At 33.6% G+C, this 13,853-nt stretch overlaps 1 protein-coding gene across 11 annotated transcripts in view; it reads left to right on the forward strand.

Moving 5' to 3' along the window:
• SENP6 (SUMO specific peptidase 6) overlaps positions 1 to 13,853 on the forward strand; it is a 118,375-nt gene that overhangs the window by 62,045 nt on the left and 42,477 nt on the right. For 7 of the 11 annotated variants that reach the window (XM_038554548.1, XM_038554549.1, XM_038554550.1 and 4 more), the window contains 3 exons: positions 1,875 to 2,020; positions 7,326 to 7,713; positions 12,915 to 13,147. In XM_038554548.1, the coding sequence (XP_038410476.1) occupies positions 1,875 to 2,020; positions 7,326 to 7,713; positions 12,915 to 13,147 (767 nt within the window). The remainder of the gene's footprint in view (positions 1 to 1,874; positions 2,021 to 7,325; positions 7,714 to 12,914; positions 13,148 to 13,853) is intronic. The other 4 variants (XM_038554559.1, XM_038554552.1, XM_038554554.1 and 1 more) reach the window with 2 other exon arrangements.

Below are 13,853 nucleotides of genomic sequence, written 5' to 3' on the forward strand. Positions count from 1 at the left end.
CATTTTATTATATATTTTGTTGTGAACCTCCTTGGGCTTATCTTGTTTGGGGCTTTCTATGCTTCTGGACCTGGATGTCTGTTTCCTTCCCTAGGTTAGGGAAATTTTCAGTCATTATTTCTTTGATTAAATTATCTACCCCTTTTTCTCCTGGGACCCCTATAATGTGGATGTTCGCATTGCATACTTGATGTTGTCCCAGAGGTTCTTTTACCTGTCTTCTTCTTCTTTTTTTTTTTTTGAAATGATTTTCACTGTTAAGCTTGAGTACTTCGCATTAACATATCTTCCAGATTGTTCATCCATTCTTCTGCATTCTCTAATCTGCTGTTGATTCCTTCTAGTGTATTTTTAATTTCTGTTATTGTATTCTTCAACTCTTGATTGGCTCTTTTTAAAATTTATCACTATATCAAAGTTGTTATTTTGTTCATCTACTCTTTTTTCATGTCTGGTGAGCCTCATTATGACCATTACTTTGAATTCTTCATTGGGTAAATTGTGTATCTCCATTTTGTTTAGTTCTTTTTTTAATTTTTTTTTATTTTTGTCTTATTCCTTTCATTTGGAATATATCTCACTGTGTCTTCATTTTTCTGACTGTTTCTATGTATTGGGTAGGTCAGTTATTTCTGATCTGAAAGCAGTAGTCTAATGTAGAAGGCATCCTATGAGGTCAGATAGCACACTCTTCCCTAGTCACTAGACAGATGCTCCAGAGGTATCTGCTGTGTAGGTTGTGTGTGCACCTGCCTGTTTTGACTAAACCATGACTTCTATAAGGTACAGTGGTCAGCGCGCCTGGCTGAAGCCTGGCTGTAGCTGTGGTGGTCTTGCTGATGGGTAGGCAGTTAGCTCTTGGCACACCTGGCTGAGAGGTCCAGCTGCAGCTGCTGTGAGTGTGCTTATAGGAGGGGCAGCATCCCTGAGGGGTTGCTCACTGGGTGTGGTGTTGTGGGAGTTGCTTTTGAGGCTCCCATGGAGTTTGGCTGCTTGAGGGAGGTGGGCTCACAGGTGAATGCTGGGAAGGGGTAAGCAGTGCTAGTAAGTTAGATAGGTTGTGTCAAAACTGGTACCTGTAAGTGTCTGGTCAGATAGGCTGAAGAAGGGCAAAAAATGGTGCTTCCCAGCATTTCTGTTCTTAGAGAAAGAAACCTCTTTGTTTACACATGCCTTAAACTAAGTCAGTGAATCTCTTTCATGTATAACTCAGGTACTTTTCAAAGTGCTGCTTCTGTTCTGGGTCTAGGACTAAGTGATATAATGCACTGGCCCTTTAATAGCAGAATATATATATATATTTTTAATAGCCCTCCAGCTTTCCCAGAGTTAAGGCCTACTGATTTTCAAAGCTCTTGGAGTTAATCCCTGCTGATTTTCAAAGCCAGGTGTTATGGTGGCTTGTCTTCTTGGTGTGATTCTCAGAGTCAGGGTGCCTAACTTGATCCCCCCACTAGGAGGACCTCCAGGCCTCTGATAGCCCTCCCACTTTTCGGTTGCCTGCAGGAGATTTGGTTCCTGACTGCATCTCTGTCCCTCAATGTGCCTTTTCCTTTATTTTTTTTAACTGCGGAAGATCTGTTTTGGTGATCTTCAGGTCATTTTCAGAGTGAATTGCATTATATGTAATTGTAGCCTCAGTGTCCAAGGGAGGAAGTGAGTTCAGGATCCTCTTACTCAGCCATCTCTCCCTGCTCCCAAGCTTTGGTTACTCTTTTTTTTTTGGTTACTCTTTATTATATGTTGTGATGTTAATTTATTTTGACCAAAATAAAATAATTTGATAATATAAATTAGTGTTGTTTATAGCAAAGATCATGGGGAATTTATAAAATTTAATTGGGTACTTTTATTTTTTTTTCTCCTTCCTTTAGATCGTGTAATGAAGAAAACTGAGGAGTCTGAATCACACCTGGAGTCTGAAGTTAAAAGGAAAGTACCGCAGAAACGTCACAGTAGTACCTATCAGTCTCCACCTCCTCTGTCTCCTGCTTCAAAAAAATGTTTAACTGATTTAGAGGTGGGTGGAGAAATTATTCTTGGTTGCTAATGAGTTGGTATTTTTATCAATATTATCTTTAGTACTTACTAAATTCTAGGTGACCTTTTCTTACAGGACTAGAAAAGACGTAGAAAAGTTCTTTAAGCAAACTTTTCTGCCTTCATTATGTCATTTTTTTCACTGTTGAAAATGTAGAACACATATTTTCTGAAAAGAATTTAGCAGTGCCTGCCTGCAGCATACTCCAAATAATACCTCTCAAACCAGAAATATTTTGAAATAATTTAAAATTTACAAAAAAAATAAATCATAAAAGGACTATCCGTATACTCTTCTATTAGATTCCCCAGTTTTCCACATTTGATATATTGTTCTCCCTCCCTCTGTCTTCCTTCTACCTTCTGTGTGTGTGTGTGTGTGTGTGTGTGTGTGTGCACGTGCACGCATGCATTTCTGCACCATTTGAATATAAGTAACAGACATGATACCCATTTATCACTATACTTTAGTTCATGTTTCCTTAAAAGAGGTGGGGGTGGGGTGGAGAGGAGGCATTTTTATATATAACCAGAGTGCAACTGTCAAAATTTAAAAATTGACATGGATCCAAAATTACTGCCTAATCCACAAACTATTCAAATTTCACCTAATTAATGTCCTTTGTCAGAACAGGATCCAATTCAGGATTGTGTTATATTTGTTACGATCCTTAGTTGTCTTAAATCTGGAATAATTCCTTAGTCCTTCCATGTCTTTCATCACCTTGATACTTGATTCTCCCTACCTTGTGGGGAGTATGATGTTTCTTTATGATTTATGCATTTTTCCAGAATCCTCCAAAGTGATTCTATAATCTTACCATTGCATCATATCGGAATGCACACAACATTGATTTTCACATTAAAACTTTTATCTTAAGATGGACTTTCTAAGGGTACCTGGGTGGCTCAATCTGTTAAGCATCTGCCTTTGGCTCAGATCATGATTTCAGGGTCCTGGGATCAAGCCCTGCATGGCGTTCTCTGCTCAGCTGGGAGTCTGCTCTTCCCTTTCCCTCTGCTTCTCCTCTTGCTTGTACTCTTTCTCAAATAAGTAAATTAAAAAACAAAACAAAACTGTACTTTCCTAGATTTGTCCACTGTAAAGTAAGTTACTAGGTATTTCTTAATTACTAATAAGATGAGGTAATCTAAAGTACTTAATTACTAATAAGATGAGGTACTTACCTTAAGGTACTTACCTTACCTTAAGGTATAATGCCTTACAGTAAGTAGCTCATGAATGAAGTATGATCTACTATAAGGTAGAAGGTTTCTTTATATTTACTATATATTCCCTTATATCTATATATCAGATATATAGATTCTTTTTTAATTGAAATATAGATAACGTTAATAACATGGATTCTTACTCAAAAAAGTTGTATTCTGTGACTTAATATTTTGATGCTCAAATTGTCCCATCCTAGCCCCTGGGAAGTTTTTTAAGCTGGCTTCTCTTTCTTTTTGACGTATCCACATCATTCTTTTGAGTACTTCCCCTTAATTTTTTATGTAAACAGGTGTTCTAGACTTTTGTATTTTCTCCGCCTCGACTCTGGAGTCATGCATTTCTCCAAGGAGCCATTGTTCCTCTAAATGGGGGGACGATATTTGAGCATTAGTTATGCTCATTGCTACTTGGTATCATGTTTATATGTCCTCTTATTGAACAAAACTAGTTAATATATGTGTATTTATATGTTAGTATTTAGTACATGTTAAAAATCTATGAATTTGTCTGGAGCTGCCTTGAACTTGAGTTGAGGCCACCCCCCACCCCCAAAATAATAAAAGTCCATGAATTCACACTGATAATTCCAATTCTAGTGTATTACCCCAATGTTTATCCTAGCCTTTTCCACTTTGTGTGTTTGTAACTTCCTTCTCTGAGAAGCCTGACTCCCATCATGTCTGGTATATTTACTTATTGGCTGAGTTGTTTTTATCTGATTATTTTCCTGGCATGCCAGCCTAAGCTTGGCTTAGGCCATACTGGCATTTCCCCACTACCTTACCCACTGCTCAATGCAGGTAGAGAAGGATCAGAAGACACAAAAGCTCTTCCCCAAGACATACCATGCTTTCCTCCTGTAGGGATGCCAGCTGAAAACCTCAGAATTTGACATCCAAAATAAATCTTTCTTTTACTTTTTACTTCCATGCCAATTGTTCTTATTCTGTTCTTAGTGAACATAAAGAATAGCTTCTAGCTACCCTCTGTAATTTTTAATACACCTGTAGTCTGTGAAATGCTACGCTCTAGAGCATACTGCTTATAAGGAAACATGGTCTTTGATTTTTAATGAGATTATATATCTTACTAAAAAATGACATCTCAGCGAAATCTCATCAGACAGGTTCATTCCTATTAAGTATAATTGGTTATTATTTATAGAGTTTGGCAGATAGTATGTCATAGTGATTTGGATTTGTTTTATTTTGTAAAAGTCTACCTATCAAAAGGAGGAAATGAGACTTTAATTAGTCTTTGTTTTCTAAAAGAAATTATATCTAACAAATTGTTATAGAAATATACAACTTCGTATACACTTCACTAAAAGTAATTGAGCAGTATTGAGATTCTAATTTTGAGATTGCTGGGTTGATATAATTCTGAATCTCTAATTTTTAGCATGAAAAATTTAATACTATATTTGGTTCAGCTAATCAGCGTTTTTAATTGTTGCAAATAGTTCCATGGTATTTGTTTCTAATCTGATAAAAGGCATATGAGAATAGCTCACAATATATTTCATTCTGTATTTTAATATTAGAAATTTTAATAGTATATGCTTTTTTTCTGTTTAATGTCAATTTTATAAAGGGAAATATGTGGAAGTATCACCTTTTCATAGGGTTCTTTTTCATTGAAATATATCTTATTTATCTTTATTACAGACAATGAAAAATTGGACTCAGTAGCCAGCTTGATCATTATCATTGTGAAAATAGTGGGGTTTAGATTTTTCTTAGATTATTAGATATTTTATTGCAGGGTGATATATAGATGGGGACAACTAATTTATTTGTGAGTTTCCCTTTTAAAATTGCAGTGGGACATGGCCAAACATTTGCAGTTCATTAATGAATAATTGCATTATTTCATTTAAATACACAGTTGACCATTCAACCCAGGAGCTAGTAGTACTGATCCCTGAACAGTTGAAAATCTGCAATATAACTTTCATATCCCCCAAAACTTTATTAATAACCTAATGTTAACTAGAAGCCTTACCAACAACACAATTAACACATATTTTGCATGTTATATACTGCATTCTTACTATAAAGTAAGTTAGAGAAAATAACATGTTAAAATTATAAGAGAGAAAATATATTTATAGTACTGTACTGTATTTATGTTAAAAGATCATTATATAAATGGAACTGTACAGTTCAAACCTGTGTTAATTAAGGGTCAACTATACTATTATTTCTTTCCCTTAATGACAATAGGCGAAAATTTTGAGTTAGATAATCTGTACCATATTTGTGTTGTTGTTTGCATAGTTCACCTGTTAACTGTGCATCCTAAATACACAGGGCCATATCAAAAGTGCTGTGAGAAAAATAAATTCTTTATACACCTAGGTTCCACAAATAGTATAACTGAATTTTGCTATGTACTGGTAAAGAAAAAGACACTCTTTTTAAAAATTTTTTTTTAATCTGCCTTTGCTGAGATAGTAGGCTGATGCTCTACTAAGTTCACCTTTGCCTTGGTTGAAGCTTGGTTTCTCATTCTTTGTTGTTATCTGGGATAAATTCTTGAATGGGTAACATGTATAGTAGAGTGGCTTTGTTGTGGATCATGTAAATAGTTCTTGTCAGGTTTCCTATTTTTAAAACAAAGAAATATGACTAGAACAGTGGTTTTTATGTAGGCTTTTTAGACTTTTTCTATGTATTTTTGAGTTATAAATTTACATAGAATAAAATGTATAGAACTTAAGCATTTAGCTCAATGAATTTTGAAGTTTATGTTTACGCAAGTGATCATAACTACTACTTACTGGTTAGTCCTCCCATAACTGCTTGATGACTTCTGTCACCTAAAAGGCTTTTTTAAAACAACTATATTCTCTTATGTATTTTTAAGTTGACAGTCAACATTTTCTGTTTCAGGTTTAACTGATTACATAGGTTGCAATAGTTGACACAGTCAAAAGAGTAACATTTTAAAATAGAGTGCTCACTCTCCTTCCGTATGGATCTGGTAGCATAAAAAACTATAGCACTTGATAATTATGATCTTTTCCTATCATCTCACTGACAGAAGTATTTATCCACTTATTTCCCATGATATAGGGATCAAAGTGTTATAAAAAATTTCAGTTATTTTGGTTATTAACTGTAGACTACTGATTAAAACTGTTATAGTTTGATATGTAATTATTTGACATAAAAGTAAAATTGGAAATGCATGTTCTAAGTAGAGACATTGACTATTTTCTAATTACTTCCTATGTCCATGAATAAACATTATGTTGCATTCTGAGACAGGATTCAACATTTCTTCATGTTTTTCTTTATATGTTCTAAAGAACCTTTTTCACATAAATAAGTATATGAGTATGAAAGGAATCTTTAAACTCTAAAATTATATGCCCGAAATCACAGGAAGCTCTATCATCAAAAAATATTTTTAATCTCATGATTGTAACCTAGATTAGGCTTCCCCTGAAATATTTTGAAGCACTGTCTTAGAAATCAATTGTCTTGTAAAAGTTTTTGTTAACCAGTATTTAGAATTGAATTCTTTCTTCCAGCATTTAAAAGTATTCTTTGGTTTGGTTGGTGGTTTTTATACTCCAGGGCCGTATACCGTTTTAATATTTCAAATGGAAGTTGAGCTTTTCTTTTATCTTTTTCTTTTCTTTTCTTTTTTTTTGTAACATGAGAACAGTTCTGGCAAGAGATAACTTGCCATTAGAGGCATAATCAAGTCCGGTTTTGGAATGATATGTGGAAATTAGGATTTAGATATTTATTCCATTAAGATTATTTATGCTCTGTATGCCATAGAAAATTGTTATGTAGCCTTTGAGTAGTATACTGGTCCAGTGTGAAGACTGCTGGACTAGATGGTCCTAAAAATTGCTTCTAGCATCCTGATGCTAAATCCCAAGTAACATGATGTATTTAGTATTTAGCATTTTGTGGTAGCCTTGGTGATGATGGGGAGTGACAGACTTAATTTTGAGGTCTTTTTATTCCATGATGTTGAAATAAAATGCCAAAGTCTTTTTTGTTTTTTTTTTTTTATTCTTTTGGAACTTAAGGTTTCTAAACAGTGTGGATATTGTCCAAAATGTGGAAAAGAAAAGGAAAATCAGACCAAATGCCAAAGTTGTGGTATTCTTTTTCCTAAGGATTTGCAAAGAAATTGCAGACAAGCTATAACTTTGAGTGAATCTCCTGGACCATTATTAAGAACATCAATTCATCAGAATTCTGGAGGACAGAAGTCACAAAACACAGCATTACCATCCAAGAAGTTTTATGGCAACAGTGTGGGAAAGATTCCAGTTGATATTATTGTGAATTGTGATGATAGTAGACAGAATTATTTACAGACTAATGGGAAAGTCATTTTACCTAGGGCAAAAGTAGCCAAAATCACAAACCTGAAAGAAAGGAAAACAAGCCTGTCAGACCTAAATGATCCAAGTAAGTATTTTACTCCCTTTAGTATTATTTATATCAATCCAATATTTTTTACATATATTTTTATTGTGAGCATGAGCATATTTGAGAAGTGTAGTTTTAATAGGTATCTCTTGTGTCAGTTATGTTAACATGTTTTTGGGTAGATGATTAAAACTGTCCACGTAGTTGGAAAATAACTGACTTTGTTCTCATCCTGTCCATCTTAAATAGTTAAAAAAACAACACAGACCTTGTCCCCAGTCATAGGTAAAATGCCAGTTATGCCCAACTTTCAAACTTTGGCCCAGTTAATTTAATCTCTCTGATTTGTAAATGGATAATTTCAGCCTGACAGTGTTTTGAGGAAGTAAATAAAATAACATTTAAGCTTCCTCGTAAGTAAAATATTTGATACACAGGACTCAGTGAAAATAGTCTCTTGCCGCTTTTACTCTTCCCCTAAATCTTTTTCCTGCCTTTAGACATAGGTGCATATATATGTGTATGTGAAATGTAGTCCTATTTGTAATACATAGCCAAAGACTGGAAGCAGTCACAAAGTAGTTGAATAACGTATAGCATACATAGGTATAAAAGGAGAGAAAGATCTCACTTAAAATTCTGCAGAGTGATTTCTAACATCTGTAATAGCATGAATAAAGTAAGGTACCAATAAGAGTAAATAATATGCTGCTCTTTTTTTATGAAGGGTGAGAGAATGAATATAGAGATTTTTTTTAAATGTAGAGATACACCCAAAACTAATTATAAAAAGTAATTGGTTAGAAGGGAGAAAAAAAATTGTAGGAATTAGGTATAGATGTTAGATATTTCCATGCATACTCTTTTTTTGTAGATTTGACTTTGGAACCATGTAAATATTTTTCATGATTATAAAACAATATTAAATTGGAAGTTAAAAATAATCAAAACCAAGATGAAACTAATGAACCTTTTTATGTATCTAGTTGGTGGATTCAACAAACAGAAGAATTATTTCAAATGATTTTAAATTAAAATAATATTGTGGCTATACATTATTAATGTGATGTATTTTAAGGTCAAACAGAACTGCACAGAAATCCTAAGTGTATTTAGTAATATTGTTAGTAATAAATTGGTATTGTTATTTTTTTGGTATTGTTATTTTTAAACACATATATTGCTAAGGCAAATAAGCAATTATTATTGTCTTCAGAAACTGAGATTTTCAGTGTTGGTGAAAAGGAGTTCAAAAGTCAGAGAAGTAAAAATCTCATTTTAAACTTGAGTTGGAGATAATAGTGTAAGATTGTTACATATATTCTCCTTAAATAGAAATGAACAATCCTAGTTCCCATATTTATGTTTTTAATACCATTTCTCAATAAAAATAACTAGAACTTCTCAGAGAAATAGCTGATTCCAAGTCCAGAGCAGGAGTGTATGAGATAGATCTAGATCATCCACTCATATCAGGAAGCCTGGAAGCAGTCAATAATGACTGGACATGTCAAAAGGACACAGGAGCTAAAAAGAAAGGTCTTCTACAGACCAGTAATAGGACTGATTAGGTCACAAAAGGTATCATAACTTAATTAGCTCTAAATGATATCCCCCCTTCAACCCCCCCAAAAGAAAAAAAGTTCTCCATTGGTTATCTTTGGAGGTTGCTTAGGTTCCAAGTCGTGACTTTGAAAACATAAATAAAAGGGGATAAAATTTATAAGAATTTTTTAACCTGGGAGATAGGTCGTTAAATTTTAATTCAATTCAATATGAAAACCTTAGCTCATACCAGTACATTAGCTTATTTTTCAAAAAGAACTCAGGGGTGCCTGGGTGGCTTAGTTGGTCAAGTGTCCCACTCTTGGTTTCAACTCAGGTCATGATCTCAGGATTGTGACATTAAGTCCCACATCAGGCTCCACACTCAGCTTGGAGTCTGCTTGAGATTCTCTCTTCCTCTCCCTCTCCTCCTCTGCCCCTGCACTCTCTCTAAAATATCTTTTAAAAAAATCTTATATCTTTAAAAAAAAAACTCAGTTTAAAAAATGATTACTGTATGATGTGTCCAGCCAACATTCTGTTATGATATTATGGTGGAGTTGGTATTTGATGGTATATTTTAGTGTTAGATCAATACAGTATTAAATATTGTTAATATCATTTGAATCTTTCCTAATACTGAGGCTTTTACATTTTAATGGTTAGATATGAAGAGAACTCTCACTTATGAGGCAGTTACTGGGTACTATTAGCCAAATGTCATATAAGAAACTTACCATTCTGAGGAGGTTTCTCGGATGAGACAACTGGAAGTTTAATAAGGCAAAGGTGATGAGTGAAAAAACAAATTTATGTGATTTTTGAGGTGTCTTAAGTGATTTACTATTCACAGCCTAGGACAGTATCAACTATGAATTAAAAGCATTAATTTTGCACCCTCCCCTGCTCACAAAAAACAAAAACAAAAACAAAACAATTGAAGACTAAGCATTTCCCACTAAAGTACATAGAGAAATATGTTTTAAGAACATTTTATATTAGTAATAAAAATAACATTTATTGAATGCTTATGTGCCCTGCTTTGTGATAATTTTTAAAATCCTGATGTAGGCACAAATACATCTCATTTTATAAATGAGGCAAGCTAAGCTTGAGATTAACTTCTCAATATTATATACATAGGGATTGTTGGAGTTTAGATTAAAACAGATTTTTTCTTATTCTAAGTCTGTTTTCCTTATATACTTAATCATTCTTAAATTTATATTCCTATCAAAATAGTTTACTATCATGAAACATTATGTCCTGCATGGTCAAATAATAAAGTGTACAGTGTCTCAAGTAGTGGTGATAAATTCTATATAGAAAAGTGAAGCAAGATCCAAGGAATAGAGAGCGATAATTGTTAGGTGTTGAGATGAGGAAATGCTATTTTAGGTAGATGGTAAAATATAGGCACCTTTGATAAAGTAGCTTGAACAGAACCCAGAATGAAGTAAGAAGAAAGATGTGCTGATATCTATAGGAATAAGATAGAATATAAGTTCAAAGATCCTGTATTAGTGTGTTTGGGTTGCCATAACAGAATACCATAGACTGAGTAGCTTAAACAACAAAAATTTATTTTCTCACAGTTCTGGAGGCTTAGAAGTCCAAGATCAAGGTGCCATCACTTTGTAGACCACTACCTCCTCCCTGTATCCTTCCTTATATGGCCTTTCTTCTATGCTTGCACAGAGAGACATCTCTGCATTTCTTCTTCTAATGAGGACACCAATCCTTTTAGATTAAGGCCTCACTTTTCTGACCTTATTTAACCTTTATTACCTTATCGGATGTATCATAGTCACGGGGGGGTTAGAGCTTTAATGTATGAATTTTGAGGGGACACAATTTAGTCTATCCTAGACCCTGATGGAGAGAGAATCTTATGTGTTACCTAGAATGTATTCTATATACAGAATGAAAGCAGTTACTATAACAAGATTTTTAAGTATATGGTGTCTTTTCGTACTTCCCATTTGCTTTGCAATTATGGTGACATTGAGTAACCCTCATTTATTTTAAGTTAATAAAACAAGCTATATAGTATGATTCTATCTGTTGCAGCACTGGGGCTTTAAAATAAATATTTATGTAGTAGATATAGATGTTTTAATGTCTCTGAAGCACCATAAAAATAGTTACCAATAGAACAGTATACTTCCCCTTTAAAATATATAATCTATTCATATATAATACATATTTCTATAACATTTTTATAAATTATGCACTTCATGAACTTTTTTTAAAGCTTATATGTGTCACTCAACTAGACTTTTTATATATTAAATCTTGTTCTTGTGACAGTTCTTTGAAATACGTGCCATTTTCACCCTAATTTCACAGGAGAAACTGAGATAAATAGTAAATTACAAAACCCTAGCTTTCAAATATGTATAATTCTGCTTAGACCTGCTAATCTGGCCTGTTAGGTTTTCTGTTAATAACATACCACTTCCGAAAAAGATCCACTTTAGCATTTGCTTCTGAGACTAGACAGCACAATAAAAACGACAAGTGGAGTGATGCTGGGGATGATGCCTCTCTGGGGCATGTCTATTACTCAAAAAAATATTAACTAAACATTTATGTGTGGGCTTCTAAAAACGAAAATTGCTTCTGTAAGTTTATGTGTCCTTGAACGCATGATTTTTGAATTCTTTTTCTTTACCAGGCAGTTTTTAGCCTCTGGGAATATAGCAGTGAACAAGGCAACGATCCTGCTCTCTCATAGTTTATATGTAGTGGGGAGAGAGCAAATAAACAGCTACAACAAAAACAACAGAAAATTTATATCTGTTGTGAATATGTCAAGTGCCTATGTGCTTACTGTAGATTGAATAAACAATTGAAAAGCTAATATTTGATGACAAAAATGTGAAGTGTTAGGGGAATTGCAATCCTGACAAAAATAAGCTGTGGTGTTTGAGGAACAGAATAAATGAGTGGTGTGCCTGGAGCAGAAAGAAGAAAAAATAGAGTAGTATAAGAAGGTTGAAGTAGGCAATGGCCAGATTATGTACACTTACAAACCATAGTAAGGGAGTTAGGATTTGACTCCGGTGCATTGTGCGTGGCTCTGGGGAATTCTGATAAGATCCAGTAATGAGTAGAAGGTATAAGAGCAAATTCCCTTCATAATATCTTTCATGCCCACATTCATTTAGTCCACAGAATTTACTGAGCAATGAACAGTGGTCTGTGTTCTCCCAAAGACCAGTTTTATGATTTTAGTGATTGCCTATGTGAAATAAAATTATTTGCTCACATGGAGTTTCACACACATTGACAATGCGTGCTATTTTGTGAACAATTTGTATGCAGATTATCTTCATTCTTGAGACTTTCTAGAACTCTGAAATAGATCTGTGATAAACCTTTAAATTTCCTGTAACTTGTGTACATTTCCTGTGTGGGTGATGGTAATGGACTATAGAATAATTTCATATTTGTATAATCTGTTTAAGAAGATGACAGTTCTTATGCTTTCGTCATTTTTAATTATCTCCAAATTTAACTTTTCATCAGATAGAATGGATTGTATCTTCATTCGTTTCTATTAGTCTTCTAATAATTAATTCGCTCTGGAAGAGAGCCAAAGCAAATCTGGTATATTTCCTGCTTTGGTAATATATTTTCATATATAACTGACAGAAATGAAATACCTGAAGTATTTAACATTTTCTTTATAGTAATTTTGTCCAGTGATGATGATGATGATGACAATGACAGGACTAACAGAAGAGAAAGCATATCTCCTCAACCTGCTGATTCAGCATGTTCTTCCCCAGCACCATCCACTGGAAAAGTAGAAGCAGCACTAAATGAAAATATCTGTAGAGTAGAGCATGAACTAAGAAGCATTCCAGCAGATTCAGAGTTAAATACAGTTACATTGCCAAGAAAAGCAAGAATGAAAGACCAGGTACTTTTCACATTTATTGACATTTACTCAGAGTAAATCTCCCCTTTGGGATGTAAATATTTTTTTAAAGGGAAATTTGGCAGTGTCTTTAGGAGAAAAAGATGAATTATTTGTTAAGCGGGGCTTAAAATTCCGATTGGAAGGTTATTTAAGAGAACATTAAAGAATACACAAAAATAAATTTCTATTAAGTTAAAAGCTCAAAGTGTAAAAAATTCAGCAAGAAGAAACATCAGCCTTGCAGTGAAATATAAGTATGAACAAGTATATTTATATGTATAATCTAGTGGACAGGGAGAAGTCATTTTAACTTGGGTGTATTATACTATAATACTATTGTTTTGGTATGTTTTAATATATAAAAATTTCAGAATGTTCATGTGGTAGAAGACAACAGAAATTATGTCAATAAATAGATCTAGAAAGGAATGTTTGTAATTAGCAATCTAAAGATAGAAATAGACAAAAGGAGCAGAAAATTCAGATGAACTTAACCTTTTCAAAATTAATACAAAGTCAATTAATATGAATTGCTGCTGGCTAGACTCCAAGGAAAAGGGTACTTTTCTAATTTGCAGGTGGAAAAGAAAAAGTTGTTATGGCCTTTTGGGAAAGCGATTCTAAAAACATTCATTAAAATTTTTGAATGTGTAGTGAATGACCAAATAATCCATTCCCTAGACTCAATCTCAAAAGAAACTTCTCC

This window comes from Canis lupus, chromosome 12 (genome assembly GCF_011100685.1).
Source record: "Canis lupus familiaris isolate Mischka breed German Shepherd chromosome 12, alternate assembly UU_Cfam_GSD_1.0, whole genome shotgun sequence".
Lineage (NCBI taxonomy): Eukaryota > Metazoa > Chordata > Mammalia > Carnivora > Canidae > Canis > Canis lupus.